This window comes from Hordeum vulgare, chromosome 3H (genome assembly GCF_904849725.1).
Source record: "Hordeum vulgare subsp. vulgare chromosome 3H, MorexV3_pseudomolecules_assembly, whole genome shotgun sequence".
NCBI classification, from domain to species: Eukaryota; Viridiplantae; Streptophyta; class Magnoliopsida; order Poales; family Poaceae; genus Hordeum; species Hordeum vulgare.
Genome location: NC_058520.1, coordinates 12216511 through 12237867, shown reverse-complemented (window position 1 = coordinate 12237867; position 21357 = coordinate 12216511). Strand labels below are relative to the sequence as shown.

General features: G+C 46.7%; 2 protein-coding genes and 1 pseudogene across 2 annotated transcripts; all 3 read left to right on the top strand.

The window, feature by feature from the left end:
* Window positions 1-413: 413 nt before the first annotated feature.
* On the top strand, window positions 414-5598 carry LOC123442515 (chalcone synthase-like). The gene is made up of 2 exons (XM_045118581.1): window positions 414-667; window positions 4431-5598. The coding sequence occupies exons 1-2, from the start codon at window positions 481-483 to the stop codon at window positions 5438-5440; spliced, it is 1197 nt and encodes a 398-aa protein (XP_044974516.1). The 5' UTR covers window positions 414-480; the 3' UTR covers window positions 5441-5598.
* Window positions 5599-11015: 5417 nt separating this feature from the next.
* Window positions 11016-12038, top strand: LOC123441339 (annotated as a pseudogene).
* A 3672-nt stretch (window positions 12039-15710) lies between these two features.
* Window positions 15711-19865, top strand: LOC123439238 (putative F-box protein At2g33200). Its single transcript, XM_045115976.1, has 2 exons — window positions 15711-16296; window positions 19495-19865. Exons 1-2 carry the CDS (start codon window positions 15860-15862, stop codon window positions 19565-19567), a joined length of 510 nt encoding a protein of 169 aa, XP_044971911.1. The 5' UTR covers window positions 15711-15859; the 3' UTR covers window positions 19568-19865.
* The last annotated feature ends 1492 nt before the right edge of the window (window positions 19866-21357 follow it).

Genomic DNA, 21357 nt, shown 5'->3' with positions numbered 1-21357 from the left:
GCAACAAACGAACTCTACAACCAAAAAGAAAACATGGTGGACTAGGGATATATACCAACCACATTCTATTTTAACACTTGGTGTACGTATCAGGTAAGGAAAAGTCGGGAGTAGGAAGAAGATTCATACAATTAGCAAGGAAATGAAAATAAGAATCTTAGTTAGGACTCCTTGACCTTTGCACACACCTACGCATCAATACATGGATCGATTATACTCCATGTCCACCATAAATAAGAATCGGAGATAATGCATGGGTTGATCAGGCCACACACCTACGCATCAATACATGTATTATACTCCATGTCCACCATAGATAAGAATAGGAGTATAATGCATGCGTTGATCAGGCTACACACCTACCATCAATACATGCAGCCCCTTATAAATAGGCATGCTAAGCTCCATGAGTTGAGAAGCCAAGCACAACCTCCATCTTGAAGCTAGCATTACGCTCAGGAAGCCAGTGTAGACGTAGGCATGGGTAGCCAGGGTGAGGTGCCTAGGGTGCATGGGCAGAAGAAGGCCATGGGCACGGCCTCCATCTTGGCCATAGGAACGGCCAACCCTAGCAACGTGTTGGAGCAGAGCACGTTTCCAGATTTCTACTTCCGTGTCACCAACAGTGATCACAAGCAACACCTCAAGGACAAGTTCAGGCGCATATGTACGTATTTTATTGTCTTTGGAGAAAGGACCTTTTCATTTGTTTTTCACCAAAAAATAACCAAGCCCTCGTGATAAAAATATATTAAACCTACTGTAATGGAAGCTGAAATTATATCTTTTGATTTGCCACGAAAATATATTCACAGTATTTTTGTAATTGTGTGCCTATATATAACTGCCAAAATTTCATACTGGGGAAAATGAAAACTAAAGATGTCATCTGTTTTGAAATAGAATAATTATAATATCTGGCGAAAAAAAGGGAAAAAATTATACCATCCAAAGTTTATCTATTTATGAATGAAAATACATATTAAACTGTGCAAACTTGTAACATTTTTTGGCAAAACCTCAAATATATTATTATTAAAGCTAGCACCCTTTCGACTTATTTGTACAATTGCATATCTATACCTAATAATAAAGGACAGTGCATTTCTCTGAATTTTTCTTTCGCCCACCCGATAATTATAAGAAGTAAAGGGTTCAACCAGCCTACTTTTGTTCATCGTCCGCGGCAACGATTAATAGTCCTTCCGACAGAAATCTCAATTGAGAACGGAGACCAACAAGAAATCAAAAATAGTATGCATGATTAGTGCAGGAAATTTCATCATTCGATTAAAAGAGGAATTATGGGGCTGTCCTGCATAGTTAAAGCAGAACGTTGCCATTGATTGGGCATGCATGGTCAAAAGAGGAATTAATTATGGGGCTCTCATGCATGTGGTTAAAATAGAAGAACATTGCACCATGAATTGGGCATGCATGCATGATTAAAGAAAAGGAGGGAGGGATTGTGCTGCTGCCATGCATCCTTAAAAAAGGAGGATATTGCACCATGGATTGTGTAATAATTAAAGAAATTAACCTCTTTAAATGTGGACTAAAAGAGGATGTTGCACCATGGATTGGGCTGAGTTGTGCATAATGAGGATATAAGTGTGTGTGCTAAGATAATATGTTATCGTCACATAACGCAACACAAAGCAAGGTCTATAACCTAATAAATGAAACCATATATGATACTTTGCATTATGAAGGTAGTAACCTAGACTAGTGTCATATGTATGACACTAGTCTAACTAACTCCCCGCTATGCCTAATTACAAAATCATTGGGCATTAATCGCGTTAAATGGGGATCATAGGCTGCACTTGTTTATTTTCCATATTAAAATGCCATCTACCGATCAAAATGTTATGTTTGCACATATGATACTCCTAAATTTGGGATAGCTTTTATCCTGCTGTATAGGTACTTCATTGTGCACTTAAATTGTCACACCTTGCTTTTCACACAATAATTACATGGAATTGTTGGCTGAATATGATTCAGTTGGCTCGTCCAGATTGCATGCATGTGAATTACGATGAACAACAGACGGTGATGAATACTTGTAGTTGAGTAGTTGACTTATGTTACACATGTCTAAGTTCCTAATTTGCTAGGAATAGACAGTAAGTTGTGTAGGTGGTAGTCAATATCATTACGTCGGTCATGGAGATCTTGGTCACATGGAGTGGAAACGCCAACCCTTCGATCTTATCTAGCAATCGTCGCAACGTCAGAGTTTAGCATCCTTTCCAGGATGTTGGCTTCGGTCCAGCTCCACCATTTTAAAATAAACACAGAGTAGTTTTTCGTGTTTCGTGATATTATATCTAGCTAGGAAACGGGTGTCTCTTCAATGGAAGCTGAGAATTTCATGGTACTATTTCTAAGAGAACAGTAAGAAAATTTCTCATTGAAATTCATGAAAGTTTAGAATATTTTGTAATTTGAATTATTGTGGGATTCCATGATACAAAGCTGGTGAAATGGCAATATACTAAATCCAAGGAATTATATTTCTTATAAGAAGCAGATAAATTTATTATACTAATTCTGTGAATCATTTTTGAAAATATATTACTCGTACTAATTTAAGTTACTTAATGTTAGAAAAACATTCAGTGATACTAAGTCATTACTTTTAAGAATTTGACTTAAATTGTATGTTACTAGCTTTGGAAAATTATGTCTCTCATAGGAAATTTTACAATTCTGTGATAAAAACTTAGAATTATTTATAGGAAAGCATGATTTCCCAAATTTCAAATTTTAAGTGGAAGTGAATATGTATGATTTTGATGCTGGAAATTTCATGACTCTAAATCCATGATATTATGTCTCTTACTCAAAAAATGATCATTTTAGTTCAACATTGTAAATTTTCATAAATAAATCTAGCAAATTAACTTCTCTCTCGTGGGTACTGAAACATTTCAAAATAGATAACGCAATTAAGTACGTCTATTTTTTAAGATTGAATTATTTACGACTCTCGGGATATGTATACGTCATGTGGGGCCTACGATACTCGGCTTAGAGAGAAACTTAAGCCAAGTGGTACACTCGGCTTACAAAGGTGCCATTTGACACCACCGTTAGCTCACACGACCATCGTGCTGCTTTATTTCGCCAAGAGACATTGTTTTGATCTCAGCTTATAAGTAAGCCAAGTGCACGTGAATAGGATCTTGGCTTACACTGTGTAAGCCGTCTAATATAGTCCAAGACACATAAGCCAGTACATACCTAGAGCTAATTATCCACATTTTGAGCTATCTGGACATGTACCTTGAGAAATGGTTTGTGAATGTTTGTTACCAGGTGCAACAAGGTCCAATTGTTAAGGATAAAATACCCTTTCATATTTGTATGGAATTTTGGAAATGGTAATTATAGAGAACCCCTCTTCACTATTCTGTATAAATAGACTATTCTATTTGTATAGATACGGTAGAGGGATGTATCCAACCCTCTTTATCTGCTAGTTATCCCTCTTTAGTTTAAGAGGATGGATTAGTTTGGTACCTCGCATAAGGCTCATAACTTTGGGTTGCGGGTTTGATTCTCACTACCAGCTCCTGGTGGGCCAAAAAAAATTTCATGTGTTAAAACGCTTGGCCTGATTTCAAAATTGTCAAGAATTTTATAGGTTGTTTTTTATTGCAAAATGATGAGTCTCCTTTCATAGCTTTCCAATTACGAGTATGAGAATTTAAAATCATGAAAATTCTCGACACCCGTCTTACAATAAGCCAAGGTTGATCTCGCATTAGCCGAGTATGTCTCATACTACTCTGCTTTATTAAATTTTCATGTAGTTTATGTAAGCAAAACTTGCTACCGTAGTCAACTTTTCCATAAAGTACCGAAATATTAGAGCGTTTAGGCTAAGTCATGTTGGAAGCAACTTAGCTAGTAACGTAACAGATTTTAAAAAAAAACTTATGTGTCATGTAATGAGAAGAGAGGTGTTTAAAGTAACATACTACGAGTATGTTATTGTAACATAGCGACTTCGATAAAAGATAAGTCTACAAGCTAATAAATAAATCCATCTATGACATTAGTACAATGTTCTTTTGCACTATGAATGGAGTAACTTAGACTAGTGTCATATGTATACTCTTGACTATGATCAGTCTTGATAACTAGTACTCAGTGGCGGAGGTAGCAATCTGGCAAGGTTTGGCCTCCGCCACACCTTAAAAAATCCCAGCTTCAAGCTATATGCACGATCATATAAAGGAAAGCTTCAATCTCATGATGATGTGTGACTGGCCGCTTGCATCTGCCGTACCTAAATAAAAGTTCTGCCTCCGCTACTGCTAGTACTAGTACAAAAAAGGAACTGCTAGTCTTAAATCTGTGCCGCCAATAAGATCTTATATCTGTATGTATTCACCTACACTCAACGGTAAAAACTGCAGGTGAGAAATCGACCATCAAGAAGCGGCACCTCTACATCAACGAGGCACTGCTGGCTGCTAATCCTGAGATGGCCACGTACATGGCGCCTAGCCTGGACATGCGGCAGGCCATCATCTCCGAGAAGGTCCCAGAGCTCGGCGCCGCTGCGGCCACCGCTGCGCTCAAGGAGTGGGGTGGTCGTATCGAGGACATCACCCACCTCATCGTGGGCTCGACGAGCGGCGGCAGCGACATGCCCGGCGCCGACTACCACATCATGCGGCTCCTCGGCCTCTCCCCCTCCGTCCGGCGCGTCGCACTCTACCACCAGGGCTGCTTCGTGGGCGCGGCGGCGCTGCGCCTGGCCAAGGACCTCGCCGAGAACAACGGCGGGGCACGCGTGCTGGCCGTGTGCGTGGAGACCAACCTCATGTACTTCCGCGGCGTCGACGACGCCCACATGGACAACCTGGTCTGCCAGGCCCTCTTCGGGGACGGGGCGTCCGCCATCGTCGTCGGGGCCGACGCCGACCCGGCCGCGGAGAAGCCGCTGTTCGACGTCGTGCACGCGACGCAGCACCTCATACCGGAGACCGGCAGCGCCATTCAGGGGCTCATCCGGGAGGTGGGCCTGACCTTCGGCCTCATCAGCGAGGTCCCGTCGCTCATCGCGAAAAATATCGAGGCCGGCCTCCAGGACACGCTCGACGGCGCAGGCGTCGCTGACGGCGCCGACAGGAACTCCATGTTCTGGGCGGTGCACCCCGGGGGGCGCGCGATCCTCGACAAGGTGGAGGCGGCGCTGGGACTTGAGCCGGAGAAGATGCGGGCGTCCCGGAAGGTGCTGGCCGAGTACGGGAATATGGGCAGCGCGTGCGCGTGGTTCGTCCTCGACGAGATACGGCGGTGGTCGGCGGCGGAGGGATGCGGTACCACCGGAGAGGGGTGCGAGTGGGGCGTCCTGTTTGGCTTCGGCCCGGGGCTCACCATGGACACCGTCTTGCTACGTAGCCGTGCCGCGCACACCTAGCTAGCATTCTTCCTCGAAACCGTTCCACCGTAATTGCGCCGGCGTGCATGTACTCGTGCTGTAGTCGTTTGTGTGTTTTCTTATTGCGAGTTGCACGAATACTATCTTTCTTTATCTATCTCTATTCTTCCTTAATAATAAAGCATGGACCGCTTCTGTCCGTCGTGGCGTTTTTTAGAAAAGTCCCCGCCGTTTCAAATAATTAACCCGCAGTCTTTCTGTAAGTCGGGTCAAACCGTTTTTTACGTTTTATGTAAAACCCCCTGTGTTTAGTCCGAACTAACCCGCGGTCCCTACACCTGATCCGGCGACAGGAGGAGCCTCCGCCCAGAATGGGAGGCCCGGATCCGAGCCGGCCGCTGCGCCTGAGGTGGAGGTGCAGCTCTTCAGCCGCGGCCGGGGACGCCCGACGGGATCGAGCGCCTCATCCAGACGGGATCGAGCGCCTTGAGACGGGATCGAGCGCCTCCTCCTGCCGCTTTTCATCCAGACGAATCCTCCTGCCGCTTTTCATCCAGACGGGACAGTGCCTCGATCCAGAGAGAAGAGCGCCTCCTCCTGCTTTGACTTCGATTGGGACGCAAGCCGCCGCTGCCTCATCGTCTGCTTTGCTCCCGCTCAAGCTTCGCTTCCGCCCCGGATCCGAGCCGGCCGCCGCGCCTGAGGTGGAGGTGCAGCTCTTCCGCCGCGGCCGGGGGCCGGTGGCCATGTTCCGGTCGCCCCTGGGCGGGTACACGCAGGACCAGGTGGAGGTGGGGGACATCTTGAAGAAGCAAGGCCTCAAGTCCGTCTTCGCCTTTGACGCCGCCTCCCGCGCGCGCGGTGTCGCCATCCCATGCAACCCCCCGCAATGGCCGCTCCCTCCTCCCCTACGCCGCCGACTCCAACATCTTCCTATGCGGCAAGAACGCCCTCCCGCTCCTCGTCGTCCGCCTCGGCATCACGAACCCTTGGTCGCCTTCCTCGTCGGCGTCGTCGAGGTAGTGTTGCTGGCTCTTGCAAGGCGTGAGGCGGCGGCGTTCCGGCGAGGCAGAGACAACCGTAGGTCGAGGATGGACGGTTCCCTCCGTTTCCCGGCCGAATCCGGCGGCAGCTTGAGGTCCGTCGAGCTGGAGCTCGCGGGGCGCGGCCATGGCTCCATGGGGCAGCTCCTGAAGAAAAGAGAAAGAGAGATGGGGCGGTGAGGAGGAGGAGAGGGAGAGAGAGCAAGGGAAGGAGAGGGAAAGGGCAGCGGGGCACCGACCTGCTGGAGGTCGCCGGCGGCTGCCGGAGCTCCTGGAGGCGGCGGGGTCGGCGAGGCGCTGGGCGGCAGGCGAGGCCGTGGCTGCAGGCGTATACTGGTAGGTGCGGCGGTACTGGTACACATTGAGCAGCTGAAAACATATACAAATGCCAAACAAAATAAATAATACTTTTGTATCATCAAGTAGTTAATCGTCAATAAGAACATCTTAAATTTTCCTACTTGATATCTGCAGATAGCACTGTAATGACAACATAGTTGTATTTGATATCTGCAGATAGCACTGTAATGGCAACATAGTTGTTCTAAGAAAACAACATGCAAAATAACAACTGCTATGGACTTCTTATCTTAGTATAACACCATCTATAGTTTCTCGCTCACCTGATTGCGGTATACAACATAACCCAGGAAGAAGTAGACTAGCAGAAAAGGTAGGATCAAGGGTGCCAGTACAGAGCATGTGAATCCCAACAGTCTAAACAATAAAACTTTCGGTACTTCTGTGTGATAGGGGAACGAGGGGACAAACTTTGTATCTTCTTTCATTCTCAGAACATACTTCCTTATGAAGTTCCAGATCAGACCAAAGAGTTGCATACCAGGCAGCAACACCGCTTGGGAAGTTTCTGTAAGGAAAAAAGCGTTTCTATTACTATCTTTCATTTTCTTCCGTTTGGGAAGTTTCTATAGGTATTAGTAGCTACAATGGTTTGTTCTCTGTTTTAGGACGCACCCTGCTACACATAGGTGTTCACATGCTTCATGTTAAATATCTGCTGGATAACTCAGTCCATGTATATGTTTCTTCAGAGGATAGGACGAACTGAAAAATATTCTTCAAGACCGATTGAACAATCATCATTATCATCATGGTGTTTTTTGGTCGACATACACAATTGCTTCATGTTCTTTGCAGAGATTAAATAAGTAAAGTTCTGATGATGGTCTTTTGGTAAGTATATGATCAATCTGTGTGGAGTTTTACTTCATTTGAATGAAAGTTCGTATGTTTGCATCTCTACTAGCACTTCGATGGCGGTGCGGGGCTGAAGTAGATGTCGACGGAGGGTGAGGGCGGGACTTTACAAATAAAAAATTCATGATCCAAATATCGACAATCTGACCCGGTGCAACGCACGGGCATTTGTGCTAGTCTACTAATAAAGCAAATAGTGCTTCTTCCGTACGTCATCCAAATTGCCCTTAAAGTTGACTAAAATTACGCACCAATGCCACCTATAAGTTATAAAAAACGTTTCAAACAGGAAAATATCCGGACTGGGCCGGCCCATGTAGGCACCTCCTATATTACGGTCTGGGCGTTGAAAAAAGATGCAACACACCTGTTTGGGCCGACACATGCGTGGGCGCCTGTTTTTTTAGTTTAGTTTTTTATTTTTCTTTTCAGATCCATTTTGTTTTTCTACTTTAAATAATTTAGAACTTCAACAACTTTTCTCAATTTTAAGAAACTGAGAATTTCGAAATAAAATATTCAAAAAAACATATTTTTTTTGAGAATTCAAAAACTACTCAGGAGTTTTGAAAAATGTTTGCATATAAAAAAATGTTTAAACTTTGAGAAAATGTCCATAAAATAAAAAAGTCAACGATTTTAAACAAAAGTCCGTGTAAAAATCTTAAAAACAGTTCGTGCCTCTGTTTTTAGTTTCGTTTTTTATTTTCATTTTTCTGTTCCATTTTTTAGTTTAAATAATTTAGAACTTCGAAAAACTTTTGCAATTTATAGAACTGGGAATTTGGAAATAAAAGTTCGAAGAAAAAATAAAATGTTTGTGAATTCAAAAAATGCTCAGGATTTTTGTAAAAATATTCGCATATTCAAAAAAATGTTCATAATTTTGAGAACAATGTTGGTGAAAACAATAAAAGTCCAGGATTTTGAAAAAAAGTTTGTGTGTTATTTTTTGAGTGCAATTGAAAAAAATGTTTGCTAATCCAAAACACAAAATGTTTATGCATTTCCAGAAATGTCCTAAGCGCCATTGGAGATTATAATTGTTTTTCTCCCGTTGCAACGCACGGGTCTTTTTGCTAGTTTTTTATAATAAGCATAATAGTAATGGCAATTGCTTCACTTGACCCTGTAAACGAGAGAGACATATGTTTCAACAAACTTTGTGTGTGTGTAGATCTAATGCCTAAATACGGGAGCTAAGCTCAACTTGCACCAATCGTGTTTTATAAGTGCATCCCTTCGGAAATGCATGTATTTCCTTCATATTAGACCATCTCTAATAGACCCTGTAAAAAAGATCGAACCCGTAAAATTCCGGCAAGTATATGGGTTCAGTTTGTTTTAGTATCCAGCCCAGAACAAAGTCTGTATCGGGCATCTGGTCCGTAAATTTTTTACCTCGACCCGTAAAAAGACCCCTCGAGCCGGCATATATGCGGTTTCACAGCATGTTTACGGGTCAATCCTTATCCCCCGCCGCGAATCAACTCCCACTCCGCCTGAGACAAAAAAAATCACCAGCGGGCCATCCCGACCATGGACGATCACAAAAATAGAGGGGATGACGCCGAGCGCCGTCGCCGCTGCGTCTCCGACGCCGCCGCAAGCGGGGATCACGAAGAAGGAGAGAACACTTCTCTGTATTAGCTAGCTAACACAATATGAAACATTTAAATTAACCGGGGTTAATGGGCCTTTAGAACCGAAACAAATGAACCCTTTTTTACGAGCGGTGAGGTCGTAAGGAGGCAGTAGCAGGGAATGCACCCGATAACGACCTCCAGCTGTTAATTGTTGCTGTATTATTTAAAGTTTCATTCAAACACACCCTTTTGAAAAGTATCCACACATGGCGCTCAACAGTCAAGATACCGACTTTCGTGGCCATTGACTCTGCCTGCCACACCAATATTCTTCACAAGCCTCCGATCGTTATCAAAACCCAGTTGCCGGCCGGCGACCTCGTTAGTAGAGTAAAGTCTGATTTACACCCTAAGGTTGTAAAGGTGGACGTGAATGAACATTCATCTTTAAATCCTGGAAGTTGGTACTCCCTCCGTTTCTAAATATAAGTCTTTAAAGAGGTTTGATTAGTCGACTACATACAGATGTATATAGACATACTTTAGAGTGTAAATTCATTTATTTTGTTCCGTATGTAGACTCCTAGTGAAATATCTTAAAAGACTTATATTTAGGAACGGAGGGACCTCTCTGATCCCGGTCTAAATAAACCTTCGGCGTTTTTGGGAGTGGATTCGGTGACGTGGCATCGAAAGACTGGGATTACTCTGACCAATTTTTAATCTAATTGCCACAATTTTTAGAAAATGACACCATCACCATAGAGTTGACCCCATAGGATCTCTTTTCCAGCTTCGTCGGATACTGTGACGCCGTTTGCACTACCCATGTGAAGGAACCAGACGAAAACGATGTATAGCACATGAACGACGACGGTGATGGAAGGATTGTGCCACCGTCGCTCTAGCCAGAACACCCAGGCGAGCACGACCAGCTGGGCTTAGCGCTACCCATGCTTCACGTTCGCGCGTCCGCATCTATCATGCAGTGCACCACACCCGGCTCCACTGGCAGCTCGTAGCTCGCCAGCCATGCTGCTACGATCCGCACGGCGATGTCCCGCAACGCTGATCGGGTGGAGGTAGTGGATCCGCAGCAGGAGCAGCGACATGTACGGTGGATGCGCTCACGACGGGAACCGTACTATCCGCGCCGCGCACCCACTAGTTCGAAGATCACGTCCATGAGCAACTTCCGCCGTGAGGCCTCGGACGTTGGCGAGCGTCGACTTGCACAATCCTGATGCAGCGTGCCGGAGCTATTCTGTTTCACGGCGGCCATGAACAGTAGCACGGCCAGGTTTGATTTAGTGGGACCCATCTGCAGGTGCCGACTCACCCTAATCCGGGACTTTCTTGAGCCACGTAGAAATCCCGGTGTTTGGATACGCCTCCAAGGTTATAAATGATCGGGATCAGAAAGGTGAGGGTACCGACTTCCGGGATTTAAAGATGAGGGTTCGGTCTTTACAATCTCAAGGTTTATTTCAGACTTCACTCTCGTTAGTATCTCTGTGCACCTCTCTTCTCAGCTACCCAACCCCGCTGTACCTCATCGCGGTCGTCTCGTTCCCAGGTACTCCGTACTACGTAGCTACGTACGTACTCAAGCCATAACCATTGCGGCAACCAATCAAAGGAGCACGGGGCCTTCGTCGTGCTTCCACTTCCTAAAGCCTCGTTTGATTAAGGGGGATTGGGGAGGTTTTGAGAGGGAGGGATTTCAGTGGATTGGATGAATTGGGCTAAGCTAACCCCTCCTACCAAATGGGCGCGCGAAGATCTGTGGGGTTTCTGGACCCCGGAGATTTTCCTCTCAAATCCTCCCCAATCCCCCTTAACCAAACGAGGCTTAAAGAAGGCCTGCTCCTCCCGACCCGCGACCGGCGGCTCTTCGTAGAGCTCTGCGCCATCGTCGTCGCCTCCACCGCACTCCTCCTCCTCGCCAACGAGCTCGCCGTCCGGCCCCTCACGGACTAGATCCAGCTCGACGCCAAGGCGCTGAACGGCGCCGACCCCGGCAGCATCGACTACGCCAGGCTCGTGCAGGAGATCCAGGATGACGCCAGGGAGCTCCTGCTCGTGGGCGCTGGGTACCTCCTTCTCGCCGTCGTCGTCGGCTCCGCCGTCCGGATCGTCCTCCTCTTCGCCGCCGTCTCGACCTACTCCTCCTCAGGCGAGCAGCAGCGCACCGCCTCCTTCGGCGCGCTCCTCGAGAAAGACAGGGCGGGGCTCAAAGGCCCGTTGCTGACGCTCGCCTTCGTCTACGTCATGGAGGTCGTCTACGTCGCGCTTCTGGCATCCATGGGAGCGCTTCTCGGCGTCCTCATCGTGAAGCAGCACCTCGTGGCGCTCCTCCTGGCGTCGCTGCTGTTCTTTGCCGCGGCCGTCTGCTTCGTCTACTTCTCCTTCGTCTGCTCGCTCAGCGTCGTCGTGGCGGTGGCCGAGCCCGGCTGCCACGGCGCGGCCGCGTTGGGGAGGGTGTGGAGGCTGGCCAAGGGGAAGAGGAGGCAGGTCGTGCTGTACGTCGCCGTCACCGGCGCCCTCGCAGGCGTCTTATCGCCGGTGCTCGCGCTCGCGAGGACGTGCCCCGGTAACAGCGTGGCGCTCGGGTTGCTCCTAGGATTTCTGTACGCGGTTCTCATGGCCCTCGTGCAGCTGTTCGCCGTCTGCGCCATGACCGCCTTCTACTACGAGCGCAGGGACAACAGCAGCGACGTCGGCCAGATGGAGGTGGAGCCTACTGCTGGATACGCAAAGCTGTCAACGGAAGAAGCAACCGCTGCTTGATCATCCATTCTACTCTACTTGTGCAGCAGCTAAACAAGATTGAACCTTTTTTTTGCGAATAAAAAAACAAGGTTGAGACTGTAGAAATAATTTCAGTTGAACCTGGTTGCTGTTTTTCTTCTTATAAAGTTGTGTTTGGTAGGGAGTAGTGCCGTAAGGGTGTTATTATGGTATGAAGGTTGAGGTAGTTCTTATAACTACGTCAAGGATCGCGATATTCATCACATGTGCGGTATATTGGACACCCGATCACACGATCCTATGTGACATATTCAGAAGAGGCAGCACATAGGATTCTGTGTGGACGAACATTAGAATTGCCCACATGTCCGGACGTAGCTACTTCGTGTCACGCGTACGACAACAACTACTCATCACGAACTCGCACGTGTGGCACGAAGCAATTTTACGCTGATATTTTTATGGCAACTTTATTTATCCTGGGGATGTCAACTTCTCTATTTTCGTTAACTACCGTTGCCATGTTTAATTAACGATAGTTGCCACGTATGATCAAATCATAGTTGTCATGCATGGTCAATCGTAGTTGTTATGTGTGATTAACTAGTTGTCACATGTGGTCAAATCATAATTGTCATATATAATCAATCATAGTTGTCATGTGTGATTAACTAGTTGCCACATATGGTCCACCATAGTTGTCGTGCGTGATTAACTAGTTGTCTGACATGCACAAACTGTAGTTGTCATCTGTCATTGTACGAGTGTCATGCGGGTGAGCAGTTCACCCACACGGCGTGGACTGGATGGTGTCCGTGTGAACGAGGACCGGTTCACCCACACAACGTGGACTTGACTGTGTCCGTGTGGATAAAGATCGGTTCATCCACACGACGAAGCTGACAACCGCTTGTTGCACGTCGTGCAAGGCTGTGTGGGCAAGCGTGCGAACCCCCCACACAACACACTACGCCTATGGAACACTCCAATTTCGTCAGAAATCGTCAAGATTCGTGCAAACCAGAACGTACGAAGATTAAGATGTGTAAACAAAGTGTAGAAATGCCACACATGTGGGCGCTATCATTTGGGTTCGCCAATTAGGTTGTTTTGTTGGACGATTTGTCCATGTGTTTAATCTTTTTTTCTCGATAATGGAAAGATTGCAGTGTGTTCTAAATACTGTTGTTTACATTGTGGTACTATTTCTGGTGTACCAACTCAAGAAAGGAGAAGTGATCCCCAGTGAACTTTTTGACCCAATGAGCTTCTGCAAGTGGTGAAACCATGAGACAGAAACAATGGAAGTTGTGTTACTACAAAACAAGACCAGTGAGGGAGGATCCCTGCGGCAGTTCGATACGGAAGAAGGTGTGGACACTGAACTCAATCCACAACATAATAATACCTCTATCCGGGATTGTAAGGCAGGCACGGGTTTTAGGTGTTCAAGTTGCCTAATGAAATGTATAATATGCCACCATAAGTACATGTTTAGAAACTTCGTTCGACGGTGAATCCAATGATGCACATTGGTGACATATAACACACATGTAACGGCAACAAGTCCACCGAAACATTGTAAAAGAAGGAAACTCCTCATGGATCTTCTCAATGCCACGGGAAAAGACGCGGCTGGTCGGGCATTTTTAGGAAATTAAAAGAGATTATAATGCCACTGAAAGTTTCATGTGTTTCATCAATTTGATCAAATGCCACAGCGAAAAGAATACCAACATGTTAATCATACACTGAACTCAGCACATGACATTCACAACAAAAAATGGATCTAACAAGTATTTTCTCCAAGCAGCAGCAAGACAATCTCGCACACGGTTATGTTTCAAGAAACAGTTGGCAGCTAAGTGGCAAAATTGCGGTCATGTTCATTGTGCGTACAAAAATTTGAAGCTAAATGATACAATTAGTAGTAGTTCTTCATACACCATGCCTCAGTTTAAGCTGGCAGATAGAAATTCTGGAGCAAATTTTCGATGACAAGCAAGAGCATTCCCTTCCCACTAACATCATGTCTTCTTCGTGGATCAACGTCGGTTTCAGCCAACATAAACTCCCTTCCTGGTAACATCCTTATATTTGAAACCTGTCATTTTTCGATATAGAATAGCATTTTGTGCAAAGCAAATAGTGAGTGTATTCTATACGCGTATGCAAATTATGCACTTTGTTAGATAGTTAGGGTAGAAACAGAGCAGTAAATTCAACACAATGCAAAAGGAGAATGTACCGTATATGTGTGCGCAAATTATGCACTCCGTTAGATAGCGAGGGTAGTAAAACTGAGCAGTCAATTGAACATAACGTAAAATACTGCATGTAAAGAAATTAGTCGCTGATTATCTCAAATACGATCACTTATATACCATCAAACAAATGCTAAAAAACTTGCTGGCTATCAACGGTAGTGATGCATAATAAGAAATTCACCGTCTTTCTTAAATTAGGGGTGCATTCTGTTGTGTGTATCGTATCAATGAAACACCTTGTCAATGTATCATATATTTAACATGCTATTTAGTTTTGTTTAATGAAAAATAAAAGAAAAATGGATTTAGGAGAATATGTTTTACGGGATCTAACCGAAGAAGCTTTTGGGAAACATTCCTTAAAATTTACAAACATCCTCTAAAAGCACTTTTATGAGAAGTTCTTTTAGGAACTCCAAGTTGCTCTTTGCGGACGATGGGTGAGATCACAAGGGATGTACAAGGTGATATCCCATGGTGTATGCTCTTTACGAACAATGTGGTGCTAGTCGCTGATAGTAGAATGGGGGTCAATAGAAGGTTGGAGTTATGGAGACAAACCTTAAAATAATCAAAAGGTTTTATACTTAGTAGAACTAAAACCAAGTACATGAGGTGCGCCTTCGGTACTACTAGGAGCCGGGAAGAGAAGGATGTTAGCCATGATTGGCAGGTAGTGCCTCGAAAGGACACCTTTTGATATTTGGGGTCAATGTTGTAGAAGGATGAGGATATCGATGAAGATGTGAACCATCGAATTAAAGTTGGGTGGATGAAGTGGTGCCAAGCTTTTGGCATTCTCTCTCACAAGAGAGTGCCACAAAAGTTAAAAGGAAAGTTCTATAGGACGGCGGTTTGACCCGCAATGTTGTATGGACGCTGAGTGTTGGTCGACTAAAAGACGACATGTGCATCAGTTAGGTGTGATGGATATGCGCATGTTGTGGATATGTGGCCACACAAGGAAGGGCCGAATCTATAATGATGATATATGAGATAGAGTTGAGGTAGCGCCGATTAAAGAGAAGCGTGTCCAACATCATATGAGATGGTTTTGGCATATTCAGCACAGGTCTACAGAAGCCCTAGTACATAGCGAACGGCTAAAGCATGCTGATAATATTTAAAAAGTTGGGTAGATTGAACTTAACATGGAAAGAATGTGTAAAGAGAGATCTCAAGGATTGAAACATCACCAAAGAACTAACTATGGACAGGGATGCGTGAAAGCTTATTATATATCCATGTGCGAAAACTATGAATTGGTCGCGGGATCTTATGAGTTTTACCTCTAGCCTACTTTAATTTGTTTGGGATTAACAGCTTTGTCGTTGTTGTTGTAGGAAGAGAAACTTCGAGCTACTCTAAGGCACGTGGTTGGTTGTGGGATGCAGTGGACCCATGTGTGGTGGCTTCGGGCAAGGCGACCGCTCAGGCGCGTGATCGGGCGGCCGATGCTTACCTTTTCCCAAACTTGAACTTCACCTAATTCTACTCGGATGGCGGAAGCAGGGCACCGTCCTCCCCTGCATCGCCGGCGGATATAATCTCAGCTCTTACCTTTCTCTCCCTGTCTCGCCAGATTCCTGTCCAATGGAGGAACCGACGGCGGCCGGCCCCGACTGGTCCAACCTGCCGCCGGACGTCCTCACCACCGTCCTCGGCGACCTCGAGTTCCCGGATCTCTTCCGCGCCGCCGACGTCTGCACCGCCTGGCGCGCCACCGCCCGCGCCCTCCGCCGCCTCGGGATCTACAGCCGCCCCCAAACCCCCTGCCTCTTCTACACCACCGCCGCCGGCGCCGAGCTCTTCAGCCTCGCCGACAAGAAGGCCTACAGGGCGCGCCTCCCGGACCCTCCCATCAGGGAGCGCAACATCATCGGCTCCTCGTACGGGTGGCTCGTCACCGCCGACGCCCGCTCCGAGATCCACCTCCTCAACCCCGCCACAGGCGAGCAGGTCGCGCTCCCCTCCGTCGCCACCATCGAGCAGGTAAGCCCCGTCCTCGACCGCGACGGCAACCTTGAAAGGTACGATCTTTATCGCCATGCGGATGATCCGCAGCCCTATGGGTGTTAGGAAAATAAACCGCGTGTGTGTGTATATGTAGAGTACGCGTATGTCTAGGTCTAGTCCGGACCGTGGTGCATAGCTGCGTTCGTGTGAGTTCGGGTCAGATCAGGTTTGTAGTCGTATGGAGACGGAGTAGTATGCAGCAGGGGCAGCGAAGGAACCTGACGTCCAGGTCGTGTGGACGAGAAGATCGGGCTCACGATCAGGAGACCGGATCGTCCGGAGGCTCCGTGGGCACTACGTCTTGTTAGCTACAAAAGAGGTTGTACGTTGAGTTGGTTAGTAGGCCGGTGAGTCCAGAATAACAGAAAATCTTGGGCGTTCGTCGTCCGTGGCGTACATCGCCGGAAACAAACTAGAGCTCCAGTTTCGTCTACCTCCGTTCCAGAAGAGAGCTGGCTAGGGTTAGCCCCAGCAATTGGTATCAGAGCTTCGTTGCGATCCTATCGGCGGCCATGGCCCTTGTCCCGTACGGCGCCGGAGGAAGCACGGTGTCGCTTCCCGTGCCGATGCTCACCGATGACAACTACACTGTGTGGGCGATCAAGGTGGAGGCAAACCTCGACGCGCAAAGGCTGTGGGAAGCAGTGGTTCCGGCGGAGGACTCGGCGACGGCGGTCATCGCGAAGAAGGACAAGCCAGCGAGGGCATACCTCCTCGGAGCGCTCTCCGAAGACATCCTGCTGCAGGTGTCGTCAAAGAAGACGGCAGCGGAGCTGTGGGCGAGCCTCAAGACACGGTTCGTCGGCGCGGATCGGGTGAGGGCGGCGCGGCTCTCCACTCTCCGCGGCGAGTTCGATCGCCTGCGCATGGAGGACGGCGTCGAGCTGGACGCATACGCCGGGAGGATCAGCGGCATGGCGGCAAGGTACGTGGCTCTCGGAGCGACGCTCGACGATGCCGCAATGGTGAAGATACTGCTCGACACCGTGCCGGACCGGCTGTACGCAGCGGTGGCCGGAATTGAGCAGTTCTGCGACGTCGACAAGATGCCGTTCGAGGAAGCGCTCGGGCGGCTGAAGGCGTTCGAGGAGCGGACGAGGCGGCACACTCAGGATAGCGGACGGGACGGCGACCAGCTCATGCTCACGGCAGCGCAGTGGGAGGCGCGGAAACGTCAGCACGGTGGCGTGCACGACCACGACGATGACGGCGGCAGCAGCATGGCCTCCGGCGCGAGGAGGCGGCGGGGGAAGTGCTACAACTGTGGCGTTCGTGGCCACTTTTCCCGCGACTGCCGGAAGCCCAGGAAGACGGCGGAGGAGAAGGCGTTCGTCGCCGACGTTGAAGACGAGCCGGCCCTGTTGTAGGTCACGGTTTAGGGGAGAATGTTAGGAAAATAAACCGCGCGTGTGTGTATGCGTAGAGTACGCGTATGTCTAGGTCTAGTCCGGACCGTGGTGCATAGCCGCGCTCGTGTGAGTTCGGGTCAGATCAGGTTTGTAGTCGTATGGAGACGGAGTAGTATGCAGCAAGGGCAGCGAAGGAACCTGACGTCCAGGTCGTGTGGACGAGAAGATCGGGCTCACGATCGGGAGACCAGATCGTCCGGAGGCTCCGTGAGCACTACGTCTTGTTAGCTACAAAAGAGGTTGTACGTTGAGTTGGTTAGTAGGCTGGTGAGTCCAGAATAACAGAAAATCTTGGGCGTTCGTCGTCCGTGACGTACGTCGCCGGAAACAAACCAGAGCTTTAGTTTCGTCTACCTCCGTTCCAGAAGAGAGCTGGCTAGGGTTAGCCCCAACAATGGGGTGGACGAGCTCCGCGAAGTCCTGTATCTCAAGGCCGTGCTGTCCTAAGATCCCGCACTGGGGGATTGCACGGTCGTGCTGATTCACGATCCCTATAGGAATCTCTCGTTTGCGGGGGTCGGCGATGACAGCAGGTGGCACTGGATACCTTCGGCACCTCGTGAACAGCCGCGGTACTCCGACTGCATATTTGGCGACGATGGCGCGCTCTACGCGATGAATCTCCTCGGCGCGATCCATCGCTATGCCATCCAAGCTTCTTGTGCCACCCTCGATATGATCTTCAAGGAAACTTCGCCATTCGTGGCATACAATGGCTACCTATCCAAGACATCGTGTGGCAGTGTGTTGCAAATATGGAGGGACACGAGAAGAGCTCGTGGGGAGCAAGAAGAGATGCATACAGATGATGTTGAGATGTACATTGCTGACCTTGACAAGCAGCAAACAGTTCGTGTGCGGACGTTGGGAGATGACGCGTTGTTCATCGGGCACAACTATACTTGTTGTCTTTCCACACAGAAATACCCAAAGCTTCTGCGGAACCATGTCTACTTTACGGATGATGACGAGTATTCGCTCATAGATGCGAAAGACAATCGTCGGGATGTTGGAATACTAAATTTGGAGGATTTAAGTGTCACTAATGTGGTGTCTCATCAACCATGGTCAAATTGGCCAATTCCCGTATGGGTCACTCCAAGTTTTAATAAGATCCATAAATAGGTATGTAATTGTTGCACATAGTAGTTTTACATGTTTACCTTTGTTTTGGTTTCTTAGTGATGCGTTAGCTGATATGGCTTTATTTCTTAATTCTTTGTTTTTGAGTGTCTGTTTATCGTTTTGCAACTCTTCCAAGGTATGTTAAAGAAGATATGACACATTCACAGGATCTTTCATCCATACTATAATTCTAATTTCAGAAGGGGTGGTCATTTTTCATCTGTTGACACTGTTGATAGCCAGCAAATTTTGTAGTATCAGTTGGGAGGTGTCTTCTCCCTCGGTCCCGAAATTTAAGACGTTTTTTGATGCTACCATAGTGTCAAAATATGTCATACATTTCTGGATGGAGGGAGTACAACATAATACTATTACTTCTAATTAAGAAGAGTTTACAGAATTTTTCTCTGTTGCTATTTTTTCATACCCACTTGTCGTCGGACGCTATTTATCTCCCAATTTTTACCCTCACTATCTAATTTAGTGCATAATTCGCGTACCCATTCACAAATACTCTCATTTTATTTTGCACAAAATGATACTCCCTCCGTCCCAAAATAACTGTCTTAAGCTTAGTATAATTTTGTATTAGAGTTAGTACAAAGTTGAGACACTTATTTTGGGACGGAGGGAGTATTTTACATCTTATACTTACCGGTGATTTTTCTAAACTGACAGGTCTCGGAAGAGAATGGTCTTGCTTATCATAAATAATTTACTCCAGAACTATTCTGGTGTAGTTGGTCTGTGAAGAAGACAGTATGCTAGTGGGAAGAAATGATGTTGCTTGTCATAAATAATTTACTCCAGAACTACTCTGGTGTTTCTGCCTATACTGGTCTGGTCTGTGAAGAAGACATAGTAATAATTGTGTAATTTAGGTTCAAAAAAATTGTATGCACAGTGAACATGAGGACAATTGGGCCACTTAGCTGTCAATTGTTATTTGAAAATTAACTGCAAGAGGTTGTCTTGGTGCTGCATAGAGAAAATGCATGTTTGATCCGTTTCTAATTGGGAATGGTATTGCATGGCAGTCATGTGCTGAATTGCAGTGTATCATTATTCATTAACCTGCAAGTTGGAAGCGTTTTTCTTTTCTTTTCATTCACTTTGAGAAGTCCATGTTGATTACGCAGTAGCAGCAACCTCTTACTGGTTCATATGCCAACAAGGTCCAGATCAAATTGTTCAAACACATGAAACTATCAGTGAACAATTTAACCAAAAACTACCACTTGGTCTTAGAAAACTACCACATTTAATTTTGTGTCTAAACCCACTTCGGTTCTAAAAAATTCCTTCAAAACCGTTTGGAATTTTGTGCCTAAAGCCCACTTCTGTTCTAAAATTTTCCTTAAAAACGGTTCGGGCAAAATTAAACGTGATTATGACATACTTGGCCCACATGTCAGGGTTAACTGTTATGATAGGTGGGCCCACCTGTCAGCACTCTCTCTCCTCCATCCACTCACCCATCAGCCTGGGCATTCGGGTATTTTGATTATTTCGGTTCGGATAGTTCGGTTTATGGGTAATTCGGGTATTTGAAAATGAGAACCAAAATTGTTTCTGTCAAAATAATACCCGAACCCAAATTACCCAAAATTTCGGTTCGGGTAATTCGGGTACCCAAAATATTCGGAGCATACATCAACTTTTGATATGAATAACTCGGATAGTATGGGTATTTTTGGTAATATGGGTATTTCAGTTAGTATGGGTAACAAGTTAGTGTAATAATATCATGAAAATTTTGGACAGTATGAATAATTTGAATAGTATGGGTATTTCGGGTTTTCCACACTAGAACCCGAACCCTAACCCGAAAACCGAATAGTCAAGAAATGAGAACCGAACCCTTACCCGATACCCGGGTAATTCGGTTCTGTTCGGGTTCGGGTAGCGGGTTCGGGTACCCAAACGCCCAGGTGAGTCACCCATCTCTTTTAGACATTCTCTCGAGCACCTTGCAGGCACACCCTTGATGAGATGCTTGTCTTCGTCGGTGTGCGCCTCGTCGACGAGCCGATCTAATTCTACGCCATCCTTGTCATAGGCCTCGTGCACGTGCTCCTCCTTGGCCACCCCGCGCATCCACCAGACCACCGGCACCCACCAGGATCTCCATCTCGTAGATCCATGCCATCGATGTGACGGGGTGCCTCCAACGAGCGCAAGACCTCGCCGCGTCCGCGCTCTCCCCACGAGGATTATAGGTTATCCGGTCTACCGTCTAATTCGTCTTCTTTTCTATGGTGCGAAGTGTTTTATTATTTCACCGGTTTTCGGAAACATTTATATGACTCCTAAGCAATGTTACCAACCACGATAAAACATGTCGTTTTTTAGTCTAAATATACTAGTCCCTAGCACACATGTGTGAGTCATGTGTCATGATTAGATTGTATGTCCGAGATCAACTTACGACCTTAATCATGTGGGTCAACAGTGTGCAGAGCCGATGCTACAAAACGAACCAAATTCTTTCATCTTCTGGTGTCTCAGAAAAAATATGTGGGTGTTCAATAGAGTTGACCC

Coding starts and splice junctions, on each gene's coding strand:
- LOC123442515 (XM_045118581.1), top strand. CDS start 481: ATGGGTAGCCAGGGTGAGGTGCCTAGGGTGCATGGGCAGAAGAAGGCC. Junction 668..4,430: donor GGACAAGTTCAGGCGCATAT/GTACGTATTTTA, acceptor TAAAAACTGCAG/GTGAGAAATCGACCATCAAG.
- LOC123439238 (XM_045115976.1), top strand. CDS start 15,860: ATGGAGGAACCGACGGCGGCCGGCCCCGACTGGTCCAACCTGCCGCCG. Junction 16,297..19,494: donor CGCGACGGCAACCTTGAAAG/GTACGATCTTTA, acceptor CTAAACTGACAG/GTCTCGGAAGAGAATGGTCT.